Source organism: Lytechinus pictus, unplaced genomic scaffold (genome assembly GCF_037042905.1).
Source record: "Lytechinus pictus isolate F3 Inbred unplaced genomic scaffold, Lp3.0 scaffold_19, whole genome shotgun sequence".
In the NCBI taxonomy this organism is placed as follows: Eukaryota; Metazoa; Echinodermata; class Echinoidea; order Temnopleuroida; family Toxopneustidae; genus Lytechinus; species Lytechinus pictus.
Window position 1 is genome coordinate 16693424 of NW_026974140.1, and position 25383 is coordinate 16718806.

At 33.3% G+C, this 25383-nt stretch overlaps 1 protein-coding gene across 1 annotated transcript in view; it reads right to left on the bottom strand.

The window, feature by feature from the left end:
• Positions 1-945: 945 nt before the first annotated feature.
• Positions 946-25383, bottom strand: part of LOC129260425 (lysosome membrane protein 2-like) — a 29622-nt gene continuing 5184 nt past the window's right edge. The window contains exons 2-13 of the mRNA XM_064114249.1: positions 22580-22844; positions 20221-20378; positions 19050-19194; positions 17688-17885; positions 15913-16054; positions 11600-11669; positions 10305-10486; positions 9721-9839; positions 8814-8893; positions 8220-8271; positions 7546-7737; positions 946-6654 (exon numbers count right to left, since the gene is read on the bottom strand). Of these exons, the coding sequence (XP_063970319.1) occupies positions 6595-6654; positions 7546-7737; positions 8220-8271; positions 8814-8893; positions 9721-9839; positions 10305-10486; positions 11600-11669; positions 15913-16054; positions 17688-17885; positions 19050-19194; positions 20221-20378; positions 22580-22693 (1512 nt within the window). The 5' untranslated portion in view covers positions 22694-22844 and the 3' untranslated portion in view covers positions 946-6594. The remainder of the gene's footprint in view (positions 6655-7545; positions 7738-8219; positions 8272-8813; positions 8894-9720; positions 9840-10304; positions 10487-11599; positions 11670-15912; positions 16055-17687; positions 17886-19049; positions 19195-20220; positions 20379-22579; positions 22845-25383) is intronic.

Genomic DNA, 25383 nt, shown 5'->3' on the forward strand with positions numbered 1-25383 from the left:
TTTTTTCACCCTCTTCTCGTGCTCCACTTGAGAGAGCTTCGCAGCCCACTGGTTGAGAAGCGCTGATCTAAATACAACCATACCTCAGTCCAACGACAAAAGGAAGTAACTCTGATCATTTTTTCAAATTGAATTTTTTTTCTTGACGTGGGATCTGTTCTATATTCTTTACATGTCGATAATGCTAAAGAAATTGAAGTCACATAGTCCAGTAACTATACATTTTAACATTTTTCCTCATTTACTATTAAGAAATTCTTGTGAGGCTGTAAGTTTCATCATATTTTTATTGTTGATGGGGAAAGCTACTGATGCAGCAAAGCGATGTGGTAAAAAAGTTTTGTAATTGTGATAAAGAACTGTTTTCTGTCATCACACCAATTAGATGAACTTCGTCAGTGACCATAATGGTTTATGTATGTACATATAGTATACTGTACTTCTTTTCTAAATAAAGTATATATTGCCAAGCATTTGAATGTTGTATAAAAAATGCACATGAAATTTTATGACATTATTTTTCCAAATGTTTGTCCTTAATACATAAATTCATACATTCTGAAAATTAACATATTTTTCTAAATGTATTTTGTGTCACACGACTGCTGAACCATATTCAGATTTGTGTATTTCACACCTACAAAATGATATCCTCTCATGGTAACATATTCTACTAACATGACAAAAGCTCAAAGAAATTCAAGAATTCAATTATTCAGACATGGGAGGAAAAATAGGCCAAATTATTCTTAAGTGTATTATATGTCCCAATTGTCGAGTATATGCCTCTCTCTCTCGCTTAGGCAATAATAAAAAAATTACACCATATTCAATTTGTACCGCACAGATATTTTAAAAAAATAGCAGAAAGTATAAATGCATTGTGGAAAATAAAGAATGGCTGTATTATGAACAAAGAAAATTATTTTAAATGGCAACACACAATTCAAAATCATTTTTATTTTAATTATCAATTTATTAAAAAAAAACCTGAAGAATATGTATTTTTACAAAGCAGTATCAGTAGAGTGCATTCACCAAAATTTAATTTAAGAGCACATAGAACATTTTATGCACATGTATTTGACTGGTAATCTTTTCAAACATTTAGGCTGGTATTCACAACTTAGCCCAGGCTAAAATTTAAACTATGGTTTAATTAGCCCTTACTAAATCTGGGGGTGAACATCACATTATGGTGTGTAAACCCCCTTTGTGAAAAACAGGCCTTAATGTTCTAAAATATACATGATTCGCACATATACACTGTACAGTTACATGCATATTATCATTGAATAACACATACTCAGTGATAATGTCTATAACTATAACTACAATTAACCCAAATTCCTCAATTTATTTCATTTCCTTTTCTTCATCTCTGTCGCTGTCTGTCTATTTAAGATTAGGTACCATCAATGGTGGTTGTTATACAATCCTTTATCTCTAATCTTAAAGACTAAATAAAAATATTCATGATTTTATATGTTCCCCCACCCACCACCATCACTGTAATTACAATCACCACCACCACCAACCAAAAGGCAGTAATTCCTCATACATAATGCCAAAAGCAATAATTGGAGCACCATGTTATTATAATACAGTCAAACTTGCATAAAGTTAACCTTAAAATAATTTGAATATTTCCTTCAGTGAAAGCAATTATTCAGATCAGATTATCCAAAGCATGTAGGCAACACAACATCTGCTCCTGTGACATTTACTACAATCTTAATAACTCAGAGGGTATAGGTTAGAGTTAGGATTGTGATAGAATAATGTAAAGACAGGGGTAAGTGTTTCTTTAGAGTTGGAGGTTACAATTTAGGTTTGGTTTAACGTGCAAATTTTTCATTGAGCAATTGTTGCCAGAGCAAATGTCATGTAACCGTTATATACCTCTTTTAAGTCAAATTTCTCCAAAGTCAAACAGAGTCGTGTGATCCCAATATATTTGCCTTGGACAAAGATCACCTGAAGATCATTTATATGATATAAATTAACACAACTATTCTGAATCTGCTATCTCCATTTGTCTCTCTTTTTTTCTTTAATTTTCACTTGTTTATATGTAATTATTCACTTTGAAATTGTATTTTTGTCTTTCCACTACAATTTGTATGTTTTTATGGCCAAATGAATAATAATAACAAAATGCAATTATTTGTATGCACATATTTAACAGCAATAGATAAAAAATGAATCTGAAATGGAGTTAATTTAATGGACCCATACTTTCTACAATCTTCAGGGTTGAACACACAATAAATTATTCATCATATATGATTGATTGGTGGTGATTTTTTTTACCTGATTGCTAAGAAAGCATGAATGCTTGTAAGCAATCAACCAGAGGACCGACGGCTTAAGGTCCTCTCTGAAGGACCTGGTACTGAGGATTAATGCCTTGCCAAAGGGCACTAGCGCACCAAGTGGGAATCGAACCCGGGTCACCGGAATATGAATCCCTCGCTCTACCGACTGAGCTATCGCTCCTCCTCAAGTTTATATATGGGATTTTGAAGATTGGAGGGAAAGAAGAAAGCGGGAATGCATCTCGAAGTCTTATATCCTTCTTTCCTGATTTTACCCAATACTGGGTAGAAAGGGAACAGTAGACAATCATATGATTGTCTACTGGATTTTGAAAATTGGCAAGATGATTCAAAATAAAGTATTAGACATAAATATTTAATATTCAATATCATGTGTAATGTGAAAATAGACTATATTTTTTACCCTAAAACATACATGCCTGAAGTCAGGTTTACCTTAGACCATAGTCTAACTCTGTTCTGAAGTTATGGGAGCCAAAAATGCTGTTTCTATTGTACATTTCTTATGTTTAACATTTTGCTTTCATAATGAAGAAAAATACTTCAAAATACTTAATTTATCAATCCCAGACAATTATGAACAATTTAGGTGTCATATGAATTAATAGATTGGATGTGCACTGTAAGGAATTTGTGCCCCAATTGGCTCTCCATAGATAAACCACAACTTTAAACCAGAGTTTAATTTAAACCCGAGTTCAGAATACGGAGTCTTAACCAACAGTCAAGGTCCTCACTGCAAACATGGAAATATTGCTTACCAGCCAAAATAAATGATAGTTGTTACCAGTAATGATAAATTTGCAGATCAATTTCAAATCTCAGGTGGGTAAATCTAACAAAAAGAAAGAACTTTTTTATTCTTTTTAATACAAAATGCTTATAATCAATAATCTGTAACTTTAGATTGTGATCACTTATTTACAATATCTCATTTTCAATATATCAATATTTTTGTTTGCGGAATTAGTCATCTATCAAGTTGATAAAAATAAAAGAATGATACATGACATGCATAATATTACAAATCTAGAATAAGGTACCTCCTTGGTTACATCATGATACATGCACACTTTAAAACATGTACATGTGGTTCTCATTTCAAACATTGATATCCTTTCTGGCCCTTTAAAATAAACAAATACAAAAATATTGTCAGTGTCAATAGAATTGTTATGCATGAATATTACATATTCTTGAGCATCCTTCATGATCAGTAAACAAAGAAATTTGTATAATTATTAACTCTGTTAATGTGACTGTTGCCAAGTTTAACCAAATAATGCACATAGATCCAACAGAACTATAAATCATCTTACAAGTTTTAAGTTTCTTAATACAAAGATTTATACAATACAGTTAAAATACAAGTCACATCAGATGATAGCAATAGATGTGGTCCTTATTCAGAATTTGAAAAAGGCGATTTAGAAATCTTTGGTTTAACACCTGTGACAGTATACACTACTATTAAAAACCTGAATCTCATCACCCGAAATTGTATAAAATTGATCAAATTATTTACATCAGAGCTAGAGAATATTCATTTTCAGAAATATATTACTTTAGTACTGATTCACTCACAGGCACAACATACTGGTATATTAGCAACTTAATTATTGATTATTAATTAGCTTTTAGAATATCAATGCCCCATGCATATCAATACCCAATGCATGATGCACAATTTCTCTTACAACAAAAATACAACATTACACACAAAGAGAACCATTTTTATGATTTGACAGATAATCTTACAAAAGACAATAAATAGCACAGAATTTGAACCCGTCAAAATATAAGTCATTATCAATGCAGTGTTAAGCTTGCTTAAGATTAATTTATGATTATCTTTGTACACAAAACAACGAACTATGAAAATTGCATTGATGAACTTTCCTGACTTTTCACCATAATTCGGCGCATGATATTTACACAGAACACAAAAATTGTTATCACTTTTAAAGTGGTTCACACTGATTTCTAAAAATTACAAAGTTCAAAGGCTATTACGATAATAATTATAATCTACATATCTATTAACAGCACAAACTAACACTTCAACAATTCTGATAAAATTCAGCCATGGCAAAGTTATAAATTAGCATTATGTCTATTCTGAGTTTGTGAAATCAACTTTAACAAAATACAGAATATATAAAGCAAATTTACAACATATCTGAAATTCAGATTCTGATTTGTATGGTATTGACAGGTAGTTTTCATCTGAAATTTAAATCAGACGCTATGCATCCACTGATGGGTAGTTTACATCTGAAGTTTAAAACCAATGCATGTGGTGCAACCATTGGTGGGCAGTTTATACATGAAATTTATAACTGACGCATATAAAGTAACCACTGGCAGGCAGTTACAAAACCAATGCATGTGATGCACCATAGGCAGGCTGTTTACATCTGAATTTAAAACAAACTCATGCAATGCATATGTATACTGAAATGTATATCTGCTCACAACTTAATAAAGTAATTGACCAGTAAGAATGCTTAACATCTCCAAGTTTATCTATAATTACATGTATACCCATATAAAAATCTTTCAACTATAAAACAAAAAATGCATTTCATACTATTAATGGCAAAAAATATATTGCTAAGGCATTTTATTTCATATATTCATTCCTAATGCTTTATTTTTACTTTGTTGAAAGATATCATGAAAATCACATGTTCCTCCTTAACCTGAAAGGCAAATATTTGCATACAAGAAGTACTTGAAAAGCACTTCACTATATGGCAGTGTAACACTCAATTACACACTCATAATTTGAGTAGTGAGTTTCAATCATGACTTGGTTTACACTCAGAGACTTAACATACATGTATCTGAATGAGATTACAAGTATAACATGTCAATACTATTCACTTCATGAAGAAGGTAGCATTGCTAAATTCAATTAATTCATAATTTGTCTCTTTTTTCATAATTTCCATCTAGAACAGCAGATTCCTTCATCCACTGGTTAAAAATATGGAGGGGGAAATGAAGCCCCCCCCCCGCAGTAAACAAATAAAGATAATATAATACATGTACATCTAAATCAGTTAGACATACCTACAATTCACATTTCATAAAGTAATAAACATACAATGTACAGATAGCCGTGCACAATAGGGGAACTCATAACTGAAATCCTGAAATTGCACATGTCAAGAATAATCAATATCTGTTCTTCAATTTACAATTATTACTGACCCACATAAACTGGATTATATATATATATAGGCTTATAAGATCCAGGTGATTAGAATTACATACAGATAACTTTCAGTTGGGAAAGCCAGTGATGTAGACTACCTGCTTGAAACAGAACTTAAAGTAACTTGCATTATTAACAAATTTACTGACAAGACTTTTCACTTAACACAAAAAATATGAGCTGTTGCAGAAATACTTGTAATGCTGACTTTATTTCTTTGGTGTGTTTGGAACTAGCCCACTTTAAATCTAGTCTGTAGGTTTCAAATTGATATATTTAATAACTTGAACTCTAAAAGGACATGGGGCATAATGATGTTTTACACCATTTTGGGGGAACGCAAAGAATTTTATGACATTATTAAAAATCTTCCAGAACATTCAAACAACAATGAGACAATGTCTAGGCGAAAATTTTAATTTTTCTCTTTGTCTACTAAATCATAAATGGATGATTTTTTTTTTATTCCAATTAGTCTGTGTAATTAACTTAAGCTATAACCGGACCAAATTTTTGTAATGTCATCATGTAGATTGGGTCTGGGATTGAGCTTATTTGTGCTTACAATGGATGATCTTTCTACTGCGGCTGGAATGCACATTTTCTTCAATCTACAGAATTACATTGTTCACCATACCTGAGCAACATGGAATGTTTTTAAAATAATAAGAGAAGCTAATTTGGTTAACCAAAAATAATTAACAATTTTGAAAGGAAGACATTTGATTCTGAAGGACAAAGTATTTTATACCTAATTGCTCAATTGACTACAAGGAGATTTAAAAAAAAACATACACTGACAAAATGTTTGTATATGTTATCTTGAAATATTCTTTGTACAATTGTGCTTTGGATATGTTTACATGAAGATTTGGAAATTCAATCCAATCCAACAGCATCCCACATACATGTTCCTCATCATCACACTTGCTCTCTAGTTTTAAGGAAAGTCATTACACTTCATCCACTGCACTGTATGAAGCTTTGTTGTTAAAACCAATAGCTATCCATAGTCCATTCTTTTATACTTTCACATCACGATGGCACAATCTCTGTTCTAGTACTACCATTAATCAGTGGAGCATTTGCATCAATCTGAAAGTCAAAAAGAACAAAAAAAACATTTGAAAAAAAAATCTTATTTCTATCTGTGTAACTTCAAAATAATTCATATCAATTCCCATTTATTCATTTGCCAACTACCAATCAATTATAAAGCAACAATTACATCAATAATTGAAAATATAAAGTTTTCATCAAAATTTTACTGCCAGTTACAAATTTCATTTGCTCAAACCTTATATAAACCATAACCTTGTAGTCTAACTGGACTTAAAAACCATTTAACATGTCAGATTTCTCCTTAAAAAAAATTATAGTGAATACCTTATGGTCTCTGTTTTGCCCATATAAGAACCCCAAACCAAACAGAGTATGAATACAAAATATATATATAGATAAATTAATTTCTATTTCAATGTGACTGAATGCACCAAACAGGTTGGAATAATAGCAATTACAATGAAAAGATTACCCAAAACATATTATGAATTATTCATAATTCTAAATGTTTGTCAAAATGGTCATTAAAATTGGTATACTACAATATTATTTTGGTTATAAAAACAGTAATCCTAATTCAAAATCAACTTAATTTCTGGGTGAGATATGTACCCAATTGTGAGACATTTTATCATCCAATATTTACAATCAGCATTAATAAAACATCTATACATTTATCTGCCATCATATAAGGGTTTTATAGTTTGTAGCACTCAAAAGCTATTTCTTAATTCATTGTCTTTGAAAATGTGACCAAAAGAGAGCTTTAATATTGAATCTATTTTACATGTTTGAAGGATTCAGCAATATTTCTGCTTCATGAAATCTGACAGTAAATAAAACACCAATTAGAATTCTTATTGCTGAGTTTGGTCCTGTCATTTTATTTGAATTTAACTCAAAATACAGAGGTGTGATACTCACATTAACAGAGTAATCCAGAGGCCTTGATGATCTCTTTGCTTTACAGACCATAACTGATATACATGTTAGAGATAGGACAACCAGGAGACATCCAAACCCTAAGACTGACCATGTACCATAGGTTCCAATCTTCAATGGTAGGTACAGCTGTTTCTTAAGATCATCAGCAGACTCTTGTGTGACTGCCCCATGCTGTATGGAAGATAATATATTATATCAATCAGTCCTTTGGGCCCTCTTCCATTAGATTTATTAATGTCAAGTTACAGGCTATTGCTTTATTAAAGCTACCACTGGTATGTAACATGATTGGTTAAATGAAAACCTTGTCAATGATTTCTAGCAATAGTTTAATGAAACAGAGCCCTGATACCCTAAAGTCTGAAAAACAAAAAAAAAAACCATTTCAAAGCGATACTGACATTCTTTAAATCTCTCAGATGTGGCGCTCGAACAATACTTCAATGGGAATAGGTGAACTGATGAATAGAAAATAATGTATGATTTACAGTCTAGTTCTGCAATACAATAAGCCTCGAGACGTTCTATTAAGATAACAACAGAATGGGCTGTCACCCAACTTGGAAAATGCAAGAAAATTGTACAGGTAATATTAAGTGTATGAATAATTAATGAAGAATATTTTGCGATAATACATCTTTAACAATACTTACTTCATTGATCCATACTAAAGGAACATATGCTTCTGAAACATGCTTGTACCAACTATAAGATGAAAATAAAAACAAAGGGAATAAGGAACAGAAAATATAATGCAAAAAATCAAGATTTCTAAACTTTATTAATTTGTTACTATGTCCTAGAACTACATTGGTTCACTTCAATTTGGATTGGGATTCTTCATAATCTACTCTAAACTCAAAGAAATCAAGCAATGATGTTTGAGGTATGTAAAAAAATCATGGATATTTCTTTCAATTTACTTCCAGGTTGAAATCTACTTTGCCCCAGATATATGGAGGTAAATTCTTAATGAAATTATTTTCTACCTACCTAAACACAATTTATATTGGTTGAAACTGTTATGAAGCTAATCTTAAGAATGATACACATTTATAAAAGTATTTTACAATTCTTTTTTTTTTACATTCCAGTAGACCTGATGTATACTGGTTCTGTAGATTAAACAAATAATACCAGTAATGAAAAACAAATCACATGTCTAGTTGAATGCAGAAAACAATGTAAATCATGCTGTCTCACTTCCTACCCGGGAAGTGTGTTATTATGTGATGAATTAGACTTACTCTTCCCAGTAGAAGTCATAACTTTTTAAATGTGCATTGATCTGTAACTTCTTGGATACATTCAATGGGCCACCAGTATACTGTAGATAGAAAGTGAACATAAATAATTTTGACTTCAATTATGAAACATCATTCAGATTGTGAAAACATGAAAAGTGACTTCTAACAGAATCCAATAACATGAACACATAAGTACTAGCATGTATTTTCTTTTCATTTCATTATTTAATCACAGCAAACCCACTTCAGCCTACTGGCTGTTCTTCTGTGCAAAAAGTATGAATGAATATTAAGTGCCAAATGGTTCAGGTACAAAGTATATAATATGGCAGTAATTTGCAAGGGAAGCAGGACACTCTGTCAGAAGATGGATATCTGGGTGCTCTTCTGTGTTGGTAATGTTTTAGCTGGTTTTCCATAATTTTACAATGTTTGGCTGGATAAAGTATATGACGAGATCTAGATGATATGGCAAAAAATAACCTTCAAGTTCATTTTAATGACTCTCTCTTAAAACCAATGCTCACTGTGACTACTTGAGTTTTGCTTTAATCTTTATTAATCTAAATTACATGGACAATTGCTTGGAGAAGTACAATTTTTCAACTGCCAAAAGGCATACAAGTCCTAACAATCATTTAGGAAAATATTGCACTATCCCATCAAGAAAATGATGATTACATCCTGAAATTGACGATTAATACTTGCTGACTATCATCAAACCTTGAAGCTCACCAAAGTTTGTCAGGGTATGAGAAGAAAGGTAGGTGCCATATTTCGAAGTATCATATGAATCATTATTTTATATATCGGATGAAAACTACCTTCCAATCAAAACTGATTATATGGTGTTATCTAATAAACCATGAAACGACCAATCAAAGACCAAACCTGATAAGATACTCACTGGTTCTACATCAAAGAATGTCCGATGAAGCTCTTCTACTGGATGAACACCAATGACCATGTCCATAACGGACTGGTCAGCATAGAGGAAGTGTGGAGATGACATGAAGATTGGTGCACCTGTTCATTAAAAACAATGAGTATTAATTCATTTGCATATACCTCTAAATATTCAAGTGAATATTGGTTACTTGTAAGATGCTAAAACCAGTGGACCAATTATTGTGGTGATGTATTAAAGATATCTATATTTTATGGGATGGCTCAGAATTGGATACCAGAAATATTCAAACAATTACAGAATACTACAAGAAATGAAGATGGGTGCAATACCATGAATCCCACTGTATTTCTTAAACACCATCCAGTATAATCATCATCTTCTATAATCATTACCCATTACACGTGCAATATGACATGTTGCTGCAAAGCAAATTTTGGGATTTTGTCATATTTCGGCACACCATCCAATATACTCTGATATTGCAAAGGCAAATCATACAGAATTTCAATACACAAGAATTCTCATCTGAGTGTTTATTGATGATATATATTTGGTTGATATTTGAAACCCAGTAAACTTACCAAACTGACAAAGGCTAACATTCAGGAGCCCTCCAGGGTAGCAATGTGCCTCATCAGGGGTGCAGAAACCAATATTAGGGGGGTAGATTGTGTAATTAGCAAACAGGTACGAGGGTGGAGCAAACCGATAAGTAGGCACACCCCTCGTATTTGTTTCTTCCAAAAAGAGAGCATAGATGGATCTAAAAGAGAGCATTTTGTTATTAAAATATATGTTAAATCTCAATCAATAAGTTAACCCAAAGATTACTTACATCTGTAATTCCCATAGACTGTAAAAAGAACACCTAGATGCAGTAGACAACAGGTTAAACTGTGAGCTAATAAAGAAATTTATGCTACCCTGCTACCTGAACAGGGCAGTGATAATTTACAAAACCATAAAAAAGCAAATGTCTGCGTGTACTAACCCCATCAAAATATTCAGTATTGTAAACACACTTTCGACAGGATCTCCATAAACTGGTACATTTTATATTGACTTGTATATATGAAATTTTATGGCTCGGTGTCTAGACCACTTCAGCTGTAGACACTACATAGCTCTTTTGGCATTGCAGCAATCAGTACTACATGTATCTGATTTCTTATAAAATCAAACTATTCTTGAAATATACTGATGTCTGCAGAAATATGTCAGTTGGTTAAATAGCTTTGTTTGAAGACAGGGAATGCGCCTATATGACTTAAGGAAGGAAGTGATGTCAGCTAAAACATCATTAACAGACATTGCTTACCAGTAGGTAAACATATTACAAGCACATTCCTTGTAAGAATTAAATTACAGTTAATGCAAGTCATATAAGGAAGCTTGGTAGGAAATTAAATGAGTTGTTACTTATGTCCAATGTAATTACATACAGGCGAGAGAGATTTTTAAATGTTCACTGGATAGTATAAAATTACAACTCCACAGTTTTAGGAAGTATTATTTGAAGCTCATACTAATTAGAGAAATACACGTTTTACATAAAGTACTGTGAAATGATTGGTCTGAGCAATACAAACATGTAAGAAGGTTCAGTACATCTTCCACCTTCCATCGCAAGTAAAAAATTTGTCAAAAAGCAATATTGTACGCAATTGAAAACTGAGGTATTAATAAATACCCTATATTAAATAGGATAAATGAATGCCTAAATTCATATCATATCACCAACATCCATTTTCCCCTGAAAAAAAATTAAAACATGAATATTTATCATTAATATTTTCCCATTTCTTATCTATTTGATATGGAAATTAAAAAGTGAATAAGCATGAAGACAACATAGATCTGTCATAGAACCACTCACCTACAGATATCAGAAGAAAAGACATAAACAGTATCATTCTTGGTGATGAATGGATGGTTGTAAGTTCCATCTAAATATAAAAATTCAACATACATGTACTGGGAGTCACAGACGACAAAAAAACTCAATATATTAAGAATGTTAGAGATCATTTTCTCATGAGTATAAACCATAAATCACACAAGATTGTAATATTCCAATCATTCATGGAATGAAATCATAACTATACAAACTCAAACTGTCTAGACATGACATTAGCTATGTACTAAACTACACAGTGCATACACTTCTTTAACCCTAACTAGGCTGGGATATTTTGGGAGATCAAATGGCGGGGGGGGGGGGGTCCCCTTAAGATCTCGGCTGTTGGCCGCTCCAAAAATTGGTACGCACATTGCCTGGAACATGGCCTTTAAAATTTCATAATTATTTATTTCATGAAAATTGCTATTAATTGTGCTAATTTATGCATAATTAGCATCCAAAACACAATTTTTGCTCTAAGTGACAAAGTCCCTAAATAAAGCTCAAAATCTTCTTAGCAAATATATGTGAAAGATTTGCGATATCAGATCAGTTTCTTATGTATATTGGTGTTTTTTCAATTTCTTATTTGTATTTTTGACCTTTTTTGTTTTTGTTTTTTGATGAACTTTGTCTGGGACTCTTTTGCGATCTTATTGTCTGAATATGGTATATTCAGTGCAAGTCTGAGCAACTTTGACTATAGGGGTGATTAATTGCACAAATGTATTCATCATTAAAAATATGAATTTCCTGAAGAAATTGCAATACTTCCTGACCTCAGACATTTTGCTTTAATAAGGATTAGAATTTCCTAGACTTTCCAAAAACTTCTTGACCCAAGACACAATAGGGAGCTTTCAAGCACATGATATAAGGCAAAGAGACGAGAGATTCAGAAAATAAATTGTTCTGTGCGAGCTCAATCTTGAATTTACTCGGGATTGAGCATGCATAAATTGAATCTACCATCTTCTCTCCCTTCAAACATGCTTTTGAAAGCTCACTAATTGTAAAAAATAAAAATATGGAATATATTCCATGGGGGTGTTTCACAAAGATTTAAGTGTGATTTAAGAGTCACGTTTAATTTCCAAGTTGTGTACGTTATAAAAGGCATTACCACATTGGTCAAATCATGCTAAGAGGATGCACACTGTTGCGTATCAATCAACAAGATTGCGCATTACATAATCATGTGCACACCGGCATTGAAGCATGACAATAAGGGGTGTTGCAAGAAAACATTTGGTCAATTCCAGCGTAACGGACATGACGTTCAGACAATTTTTTGTAATTCAAAGGTTTATACAGTAGAATAAGCAGTCTTTTGATAATTGTTACTGAGCTTATCAGACACATTTGAGTATCAGTTACATACACATGAAATTTCAAATCGTTTCGTTGAACAGTTGTGGAGAAATTGCACTCTTTGTGAGCGTAACGGACATGACACTAAATGGACGAAGCATTTTTACCTCCTATTGCTTATCAAAATTCCTGTGAATTCTTAGATTGCATGCACCTGACGTTGGTGTTAATTTAACCTTAAGATCATGCTTTATCTATAAAATGGTGTTTAACAACAGTTTTGCAGTGCATTCTGTATTCATAGCTCAAAATGTAGCGTAACGGACATGACACACAAAACGTAACGGACATGACAGTTTCGTCCACTTTTTGTAAGCGAATATAATTATTTTATTACAAGATATGGTACAAGTCTAATTGTTTACATGTTAAGGCTTGAGGTTAGAGACACACATCATAACTGGTAATCTGTAATATCTCCTATTATTTTGCAATTTGAGAGGGGGGCTTTTCGTGCAATATTTATAAAACAAAAAAATATTTTGAAAAATTTCTTTTACACCAGTTAACAACAGTTAATGAGTATTTTCCAGTTACTACCATCCGCTACACCTAATTAAAGGAGAAAAAGTTGATAGTAAAGATTATTTTTTATCATGGCTTACTATTTGATAATATACACTAGCGTAACGGACATGACACCCTTACGGAGTGAACTTCATCAGCACTTCTTAGTTTCAAAATGAAAGAAATATGAATAATGAATGTAATTATGTAACAGCAAAGTACCTTTACTAACATTCTTAAGAAAAATATGTAGATATTATTGACAGGTATCATTAATTTAATAGCTATAGCCTAGTACATGATAATTTTATATAGAATACAATGTTCATCGTACCACTACGGCACACTGAGAAGACCAAATCTCATTTTTTTGTGAGAAGAAAACAAAATGTACCAGACCTGTATAAATCCAAGATGAACTTTATGAAATGTATTTTATGATAAAGAATATGAACTAGTATTAATGTCAGTTTTAAGATTAAAAAAAAAATGATATTAAAAAGTATTTTAAAATTTAATAGCAGTACCTGGAAACCAGTCTCATTATCGATTATGTATGAGTTGAAAGGTACACAGAATGTTTGTAAATCGCTTCTTAGATTTTTTTTTTCATTCAAAATAAATACAGTATCATCCTGAGTATAATCATCCTTTCATCAAATCTTGGATGTTCTAAATCTTACGATCTTGCTTGCTGACAAATGTGGCTGTATCTAATTTTGTTGCATTGTCTGCGCTGCTTGTGTACAAATGAAGATACATCATTCAAATCGTGATTATGGCTGAGCAAAATACTATGATGACATAATTTAATATCGATCGCGCCACATTCCTTCCACAGCCCCTTTGCTTTGTGATATTGCAAAGAAGTGCCACTGTAGATTCATGGATTCATAGAGCTACATCATGTAACACAGATATCTGAATACAAACTTGTTTTTAAATGTGAGCCCGTGCCATCACTGAAGAAGTAGAGGTTGGTGAAAGTCAGATACTTTGAAGCAATATCATCAGTGATCTCATGAATTCACAAGTTGGAGTTTTATCATGCTCCAAACTGTCAGTGCAAGCACCTTTATTGTATTGTTCAAACACAAATGATGCAGATTGTGATCTGAGTATGTTGCCAGATCTAGCTGCATCTTATCCTAATATTATGTGGCATACCGTTAATTCTAAGAAAAATACACCAAAACAAGAGCTGAACTTTCATCATTCACCAACTTCTAAAAATAGCTTGAATGACATGCAGATTCTAGGAGTTATTACATCCAGCTATCCTCAAGCAACTGAGACTGGCCTCAGTCTGTGACAGTGAGCCTAATATTTTGTTTTTGTGAATGCTGCCTTTTGTCATATATAAGGCGTCATGTCCGTTACGCGAATTGTCATGTCCGTTACGCCATTTTTATGAAAATGAGAAGTGGTAAGGGAAAATGATTGCTACACATGGTAGGGGGTTTAATTCTAACATAGAATCTGAATCTGCAGTACCTTTAGACAAATTTCCTGTAAGCTGTGAAAACTTTAAGTGAAAAACGTAACGGACATGACACTGATAATGGTAAAGAAATCACACAAATCTGAAGACAGATTTCTCTAAAATTGATGAATGGCATAAAATTTAACGATGATTTTCTGTTGATTTGAACATTAATTAACTATTCAAAAGTTAAAAGAGACCTCTGGGACCTTGTTTACTTTTAGTAGAGACAGGAAAGATGAATTGCTTAAATATAGCCACATTTTTTACATTTTGCAATTTACTATTCTATTTTTTTGATGATGGAAAAAACTACAAAATTTTTTCAATATTGCGATTTTTCTATTGGAAATTGAGACTTTATAGATTACTTTTTAAGAAAATTTGACTGCTTAAGTGAAATCTGAAACTTCATTTTTTCTCTAAAGTGAACATTTTCCATGGAATTGCCCATTTGCAATCAATTGCAAAGTTTCAGTTGTAAACTTACAAGTGATAAATCAATTATGATTAAAACAAATCAATTCACTCTTGTTGATGCAAGAAGCAGACCAGGGGGTGTTTCACAAAGATTAAAGTATGACTTAAATCGCACTTAAATGCCGACGCATATATGATATGCAACGCGCAATCTTATTAACAGATACACAGTAGTGCGCGTCCTCATGATACGATCTGACCAATGCGGTCAAGCCTTTCATACCATACGCAACTCTGTATTTAAGTGCGACTCTAAGTAATACTTCAAACTTTGTGAAACACCCCCATGTGATAATTAGTAAGTTTGCAATTAATGGCAAGACATACAATTAATTTTGGGACCTAAAATTGACTTGCAATCGATTGCAAGTTTCTTGCAACACTCAATAAGTCACATTAACTCTTTGTGAACCCCCCCCCCCCCTTCCCCTCAGAAAGCATACCCTACCTGTGCCATTGATCATGTTAGCCTGTGGTGTGGTCCAGTAAGGAAGACTCTCCATACCCTTCCAATTGTCTATAATATTAGTTAATTTAGAATCAGTTTCTCCTGTGTAGACTGTATAAACTCCATCATTACTGTTGTTTTTCTGTATAAAAAAATACAATAATAATTATGAAGATTCATCAATATTTTTTCCATCAATTCACACATAACAACAATGATCTGATCTTACTTTAAATAAATCTCATAGATTTAATCTGCATACTTAAAGTTTGCTACAGAGGCCTCATTCAAAAACTGTCACCAGCAAAGTTCAAGGGCATGATATACAAACATTATAAGACAAGTATTAGTGCACAATGTAAGATGGTCCACAACAAAACAGTTTAGGGTAGTTTCTTCATTATCATTTAAGCAAATATGACCCAGGGGCGGTATTCTGAACATTGTCTTTTTCTCGATAGTTGGTATTCTGGTGGATGTCATAACTTTTGTCATAAAAATTTTCATAAATTTTGTCTCTTCTCTTTAGCCTGCACCAAAAATATGCGGCTCTTAAATGCACATAATCCCAATATACAAGCTAAAGGTATGACAAAATTTTAGTACCAAATATCCCGATACCCTGCTGACTAAATGTCAAGCATATAATGATATTATTTAGATTATAATGTGGTATAAGTTTCACTCATCATCCATGAATAATTTCAAAAATATTTTTTCAATTAGTTAGGCCCTACATATTAAATCCTCCTTTTTTCTATCTCTCTTCTAAAAATCCTTCACAGCTCCCTGTCTCTCTTTGTAATCAAGCGCATTAATATATGCGTAGTTGCGCGATGCCAGCTACTATATTGGGGATACGCCCTACCTGCCACAGAGCCTACCTATTGGTCAGAAGGGCTCACACTGGGAACTAACAGTGATTTTGATTGGTTTGCCTCCAAATGGGCAGGAACTGAGAGAGATATGACAGGGAAAAGACAATGTTCAGAATACCGATTTGTGACAATCATAGTGAAGCCTTGTAGAGCTCCACCTCAAGTTCTCGACTACTCATATCTCGCCAGCTCCCAAACCCATAATACAATATTCTGAGCAGTGTAGTTTTGTAATAGAGGCCCACTTAAATGATTGCACACAAATTCACAAGTCACAACACAATACATTCACATGTGTACCACAATAATTGTGTTACCAAGTAGCTTAACAAGTACCTTTCTCCCATACTATTTTGAGTTTCTCTAAACAAATGAAATTACAGAGCTCTGCATTATCAATATTTACAAGACTATCTAATTCTGTTCATGATAGACCATACAGTATTAGTCGGTTCACTCCCCTTCAAAGGTATTGCATGAAAGACACTATCCACCATCCACTACAATACAAAGATCAAAATATAATACAAACACTGTTAACCTTTGACTGCCTTGAGCCCTAGCTAGACTTGACATGTAAATGGTCTTATGTCCATCACATGCCTTTATGAGTCAATCTCTAAACAATATGAGTGATTGACAACCTTCTTGCAGAATTGAGTGTTGTACATTATGTATTATCATAGCAGTTCAGTTACAGAAAGGGTTATCATGTGATGTTATCTACATTTCAATTACCCATTTTCATGTAAAAACAGGCATCATCGTCATTTTGCCACCAAAGTACAACAGAAATCCCAATAATACCAATGAATATTTGGCAAGGTACATGTATTGACCACTTAAGGAGGAAATAGATTCCAACCGAGAAGTTTGTTATGACAATGTTACACTCACCCCCGCAAAAAATCCAAAGACGTCTGTAGGCACTAGATCCGGTTTGAATTCCTTGATCTTGGTAAGCACCTCATCTTTGTATCCCCAGATGTATTCATGAACAGTATGGGTAACACACACATCCTGGTGCTTTCCAATCAAGATGTAAAGAGCAATCCTCTCAGCAGCCGACATAAACTGCAGCTCATTCACAACAGTCTGTACATAAAGACAAATTAGCAATGTGATCAGTTTTACCCAGCGCGCGACACTGGCACCAGTCCGACGGTCCCAGACCAGAAAAAATTGCTGTAAGGTCAGTAACTTTTCACAAAAAGCCAGATTTATTGGTCCGACCTGACCACTTAAAAATATATCAAACTGATACAAATGATATTTTCTCAAAAATTGAGAAATGGCTCTCATGAACCATGTTGTGCATACATGTGTGTGTTCTGTTTGTATGGGTTTTTTTTTTTTGGGGGGGGGGGCAATAAAAAACAGCAAAATAAACTAGAGTCATTTTTTACATATTTCTTTATTTTGGGGGACCAGTAAATTTTAGGTTCGGACCAGTAAAAACTGGAAAACTGGGTATCTACTGGTCCGACATGAACAGGTTGGACCAGTAGAAATAAAGGTTTAGTGTGGAGCCCTGTTTTACCACATGATAAAAATCAAAGTATGAATGCATTATCATTACAGAAATGGTCAGCATTGAGATGTGACATGACTAAAGGTTTTCACCAATGCGCTAGTGTTTTTAAAGTATCCAAATGTCAACATGAAATTGGCAAAATATAATATTGCAATTTATGAGTTGAAACTCAGCTGGTATCTGACAAAAGTGTAAAAAAATACCATTACTGTATTCTCTGACTAATCTCCTTTCAATTTGTGTATAATTTGTCAGTTTCATTTTTCACTTCCAATAAGATAAATGTTCGTAGAATGTGGATCTAGTTATTATAAGCAAGAACGACATTACCCCCACCCTCCTAGTCAAGTAGGGAGATTAGCCTCATAGTGAGTTTTTTTTTCTCGACTGACTTTTTTTCGATTTTGAAATACATACAACATTTATAGTCATACATGAAACAGAATGCATTGTACAAAAGAACAGAAGGATATACAGTGGCGCTAAAGAGTTAGTGAACCCCATTAGAAAATGAACATATTTAAAAATGTTCAAGTTCTGCCATCTTTTTGATATATGATTGTGAAGTCCGCTGGTGAAACATTACATTCACTATACTTTGTTCCTCTGTGGTCACAGGACATTGCAGTGTTGTTGTTGTTGTTGTCTATATTCAACACTCAGAAAGAAGGAGTGCATTTTCTAGTGGGGTTCACTAACTTTTAGACACCACTGTACCTGCTTACCAATAAAGGAACATTGAGTGTTGTAAATGTATCATTCATTGGGTCTCCTACTGATAGGTCCAGATCTATGAAGAAGGATTGAGGGGATGTATAAGAGACAGTTCCATTCCCATGCTCTGTCACATTCACCTTGGGGCGTTCTTCCCTGAAGGTTCAAGTAAAAAAAATGATAATAAACAGCGTACTAAACAAAAATATAAATTGAAAATATACGAAAAGCAACAACCCTACATGACATTTTCGTGAAACGTATAACAAAGTTACAAACATGCAGGGAAAAACAGGGTCTTGGGTAGAAATGAAATGATCAATAGATCTCTGGAATATAAAAAGAGTCTCAGAAAATCCCCATTTCATTCACTGCAATGTTAAAGGTTATAATGAGCTTTATTCAATATTTAGGCAATTCCAAGCAAAAGTGGACATTTTCCAAAAATTTATATTGGCTCTATTTTAAATCTGGATCAAATTTTTTGGTTAAAACTCATATGGGATTTCATAAATACAAAAGGGGAACATAATTAGCCACAATTTTTTTTTCTTACGCATCTCCTTATAGGAGAATCCAAACCATACAAAAAATTCTATACATGGGACTACATATATTGTTTTTTTTTATACTTAATTTCAATTTAACAGAAAACTATTGCTTGTTTTGTAAAATTTTCTTTTGCATAATCTGAAGGTCATCATTTTACATCATATCAAAAGAAAATTTTAAAATATAAGTTCATTTTATGTTGCCTGTGTGTGAATATTTCAGATGTCACTCCGCAACCGTCACTCCGTAACCGGGTATGGGTTTATGATTGAAGTTGTAATTAATGAAAAAATACACAAATTTTTTAATGTAATGCAGCATATTACAGCTAGAACAACTTAGAATCCAATCAGTAACTCAACATTTTGATAGCTACATGTATTTAATGTTCACAGAGTTTGAGCAATATGTTTTCTCCTCAAAGATGCATGTCCATTTTATGTCACTCCATATAAACCATGATTATGAATATTCATATCTCATTAATTCAGTGGATCAAAATAACAAATGTTATTATTTTGAAAAGTGGGTTTCAGCAACTACTGCCAGGTACCTTGGCATCCGTAATTACTAAGATTACAGCGCACACGCATTTCAAGGAATAAATTCCTAAAGTAAAATATATCCTACCTGTAAACATAAGGACCTCTCTCTGTGACATTGGGTTTATCACCTTTTACCACTCCATCAGGATTTTCTAGATTCCATACATAGAATTCCAGAAAAATAGGTGCTGGAGGATTAGCCCATTCCTCAAAGCCAGTACTGTTGTTTGCCAAGACAGTTTGCTAGCAAAGCAAATCAAAATATTCAAAAGGAAATTAGTTGATATGTTATCAATTAAATTCACATGTTATAAAAAGGTAACAAAAAGTGTTCAGTATAGTTAATGATCATAACATTCCAGACAACATCTATAGAGGTCAGAGGCCTTCATGTCAATTGTAATTTATTGGCATTGATAAAAAAACTCTTTCTCTGCTGTTTATAATCTTAAACTCCAGTCTTTTCAAACAGAATGGCAATTTCGCATTACAATATTTCTTGGCAATTTTCTAACCGTATGTACACTGTATGTACTTTAGACATTTTCCTCTTCTTTTAAAGTTTAACTTTATAATTTAAATAAAATACACCCTGTCTCAAAATATACATGCTAATTTTATCATATCAAAATAAAACAAAGATTCATTTGGTTTTTGGCCTTTGGGCATATGTACATTGTCACTTTCATATCTATAATGTTATTCTAACTGATACCAGGTTTGGTGAAATACATGTATATTTCAAAAATCACAAATTGTTTCCTTTTTCCAATATTTTCATGGCAAATTCATTGTTTTTTTGGTTTCAGGAGGAAAATTTCAATAGTCACATGCCATTGCATCCTGTTTCTATTTCAAACCTTTGAATGAAATGCATGCATGATGCGTATATTGAGAAATAGACATAAAATTAATAATGACCTTTAAGCAAATCACATCCATGAGGAAATGAAATGACCATGCTCTTGAAACTCAAAAGCAAATACAGGGTACAAGGTTCACATTGATAGTGAATAATGGTCTCAAATCATACATCAGAGATAACAATTATCATTGTAGTGTCACTTGCCTATTGTAGTATCATAAGAGTGGTTTCATTTTCAGAAATCAGTGCAGACAAATACGACAGATAATAAATCCTTTGAGTGCTTTAAAGTTGACAATTGTTCTTTTGTGTAATGTTATCATGCTCTTTGGTAGACAGATATCCTTAGTGTAGGATTGAAGAAACATGCACTCGAATTCACTGAAGTGGTGTTGTAGATCAGTGTTTCAGCCTCTGGTTTGCGATTCATAGCACCAGTGTCATTAGGCAAGATTCTACATGTAATGTGCATGTATATTATACATTTGCCTCTCTCCATACAGGTGATGCAAATAGGTGCCTAGTATTAATCACCTCCATTCCTTGAATGCTTGAGCACCCAGTAATTATAGTTACCATGCTAAAGCAGCCAAGGTAATGATAAGCAGTGCTTAGAAACATTTATTTTCAGGGCTAAATACATGTTGCATTATGAATACTCATCTTTGACACAATGGCGACAAAGGAGCTGGGGAGGGGGTGGGTTGTTTAATGGTACAGTATATATAGAGACATAGAGACAGATCAATAATAGTATGTGTAATTTCATTAAGACAACAATCTTTTTTAACTTCCCCTTCAACTTTTTTTTAATGGTTTTTTAGAAGCTAAATAGAATCTTCATTGCTCAACACATCCATTACACTGTGCAAGAATCTATCATTTCTTTCTTTTACTACACCGTGTACATGTAAGTTCTGGCAATTAATATAAACACATTTTATATGCCCCCAAAATTAAGACAATACAAATGATGATGCAGAATTCGTGTGACACATATGAGCCCTTGACCATGCAGGAAATTCAATCTGAAATCATGATGAAGGCAAACTTGGAAATCAGATAATGCAATCTAGATCAAATAAACAGTCTCAAGACCAGTTACTTGTTTCCGATCCCTTACTGATCTTTTTCAATCCCACTCCTTGAATTGTTAATCACATTTTTATATTTGCTGATGATAATGCATAGTAAAGAGAAATGGTATATTAACATTTGATCATTGAATCATATCACACAATTCTTCAAAAATTTGAAAAAAAAGTAAGTGAGCATGGACTGTTTGTAAATCAATGAAGTATTGTCCTTTCATTGGATTCTTTATCTAACATGCTCTAGGTTGTCAGCACCTATGTGTGGATCTAGTTCCTGCACAGGATGCTTGGCTGTGATTCCAAGTCAAATGCACATTTGTTATATCATCAATTCCATCTGTAAGATATCTTTTTTAAATATAAAAATACATTATAAAATCTATATTAGGCAATCAAATTTTGCATACTTGTAAGTTGAAATTGTAACAAACTTCCATAATTAATTCTGGATTTACTGGATGTAAAAATAAGGGAAACATTGATACCTTTTTGACAATGCTTTCAAAGATGATTGGAAAGTAGTGAACAAAACTGATGCCAGCAATAACTAGAAGAGTACCAATAACTCCAGTAGTGATGAAACACACCTTCTGAGCCATTCTGACAAGATATAGAATTCAAGAACTTCCTCTGCTAGTTTGGCTTTTTAGTATAGAGCTAGATTATACTAGTACAAGAACTAATTCCATTTGCCATCAATCCATTAGGAAATCCATTCGTATATTGGACAAGACTCTATTAATGAAAAAGCTGAAAAGAAAAGGTAAAGGGATATTATTTTGATACTGACAAAATTCTTTAAGATATTCAAAAGGTCAAGTCCACCCAAGCACAAAGGTGATTTAAGTAAAAAAAAATAATCAAGCATTATTAATTACACGCATGTTGAGAATTCATCAAAATCTTATGTAAAAAAAAAAAAAAAACATATATAGAGTAACTGCACCAGTGTGCGGCCGCTTAAGGGTTTTTTCCACCCTGTAATTATTTTGCAAAGCTATTTTAATCCATACATATCATATAAAATGGACTGATGGTACTTCCCTTTGTTATCATGAAAATTGACCGATGGTAATCGCAGTGGTCAAGATTGACGACTTCAGACCAGGATAGCATTACCCAGTCTGCAGCAGCCCCGCCTCCAGTGTGCGGCACGATGTACAATTCCTATGCGATCCCGTGAGGCAGCTGCAATTCGCCTCTATACGGCACGCAAATGCTGCTAAGTGCGTAGTTCAATTGCAAAGCATGTGAAAATAGCAAGCGCACATACAATGGCCACAATTAGGGTACTACATTTTGCAGTGTTGTTATTGTAATTTTCATGTTTTTAATTTTTTTTTTCATAACATTAACTTTCGGAAAAAATGGCGGCCAACATCGGCTTATGAAAGTGCTATTTTTCCAAAATCCATGAAAATCAGGAAAACCATAAAAAAATCGACTTTTTCAGACTTCTTCAGTTAAGAAATAGCGCGTGTGATATTTTTGACGTGAGATATGGCCAATTAGGTAAGAAATTTCCCTTTTAGTTCGAGATTTTGTCCATGTCACCTGATGATTTTGTTGTGTGGTGTGCATTATAGTGTGTTGTTGGGGAGTTCAGTGGTACTGGACTAGCTACTGCTGAACCTGCCGCACATTGGAGGAGTTTCTCTAGATTCTACTATATGCACAACATATTAGTGATGCAAATGAGATCAATTTATTTCTATTATTTATATCAAACAATAACAAAACTACGGCAAAACCAAGCATGCTGAGCAAGCGATGTCTGCATGCATGAGTCTAAAATTTGACAATGTCGTGGAGATCGAGCTGAACAGCCACTGATTCCCAATCGTGATATTCAAGAACTAGTCAGCTAGTACGTACTGGGCATATTAATTAACCTTGAAATGTGATTAAGAGACTTGTTATGATATTTGCTTGGAGTCAGCCAGTGCAAAACTGCATTAGCGCCTCTAATCACTCACTGCACGTCTGCTCCACATTTGCCAATCCTTGCCTAGACTGATAAATCCACCGTTTCGGATGAGTTTCTCAACATTTTCTTATCTTTTTTGTCCTCATCCTACATTGGGCTCGTAATGGTGAAGCAAACAACCGCCGCTTAACTACAGCATCTACGGAGAAAGGGTATGCTTTTGCATCCTCCTCGATTACTCTTAAATATTGCTTTTTGACGGGGAAAAAGGTAGAAATAAAAAAGACAAATTTATATCAAATACAATCAGCTCACCACCTTTCTGAGAAATATGCTGGAAAATAGCGAATTTTAATGACAAACAGATCAGGATCAGCCAGGTTCTTCTTCGATCACTTGATCGCCGTTGTCAGCGAAGCTACAGCTGAGCGTACGAATGTGACAGCCAATCCGCTGGCACGTCCGTACGCTCAGCTGTAGCCGACGGCAACTGAAGAAGAACCTGGCTGATCCCGATCTGTTTGTCATCAAAATTTGCTATTTTCCAGCATATTTTCAGAAAGGTGGTGAGCTGATTGTATTTGATATAATTTAAAATTGATCTTTATTTCTTCTTTTTTCCACCTTCGAAAAGCAAAATTTAGGAGTAATCGAGGAGGGTGCAAAAGCGCACCCTTTCTCGATCTCCAGAGTCATACTCATAGCCACAGATGGCATATGCTGTAACGTTAGCTTGCTCCATAATCCTTGTTCATTGAATGAGTGGCTCCAATGCCTCCACAATATGTAGGTATGTGACAAAAAAAATGAAAATCATAAAATATCAATAAATTTGATGTCATTTGAAAGCTCTTAAAAAGGCCTTTCGAATGATACCAAGAACTCTAATTTTCATCAAGGAATTATAAAGTTATTTCAGTTTAAGTCGCGCATATTCATCCAAATTTGTAGTTTGTCTTAATGTAAAGTCAATGGAATACATAACCGATTTTTGTGACCATTTTGAACCCAAGTCTTCAACAGGCTCTATCTTCTTTGTTTTTGAGCCCTTTGAAGTAATTTTGGTATCAATGGAAAGGTGAAAGAAAGCTCAATTGATGTGTAATCATGTCACTTTGTAATTTTTTCTTAATATGTGTACAATAATTTCTTCTAGAACTCTAATTAATTCTAACTAATTATGCAAATTATGCAAAATAACAATTACTTGCCTCTTGTTTTTGCCAAATGAAGGTGATCATGATAGATAAGTTATATAATTTAGTTGGCATCAAAACAGCATCATGTGGTAGATAGGATTTGTTTAAAGTATTATTTTTGTAATGTCTAATGTATTTCTTTGTTTTTCTGATATAAATTACC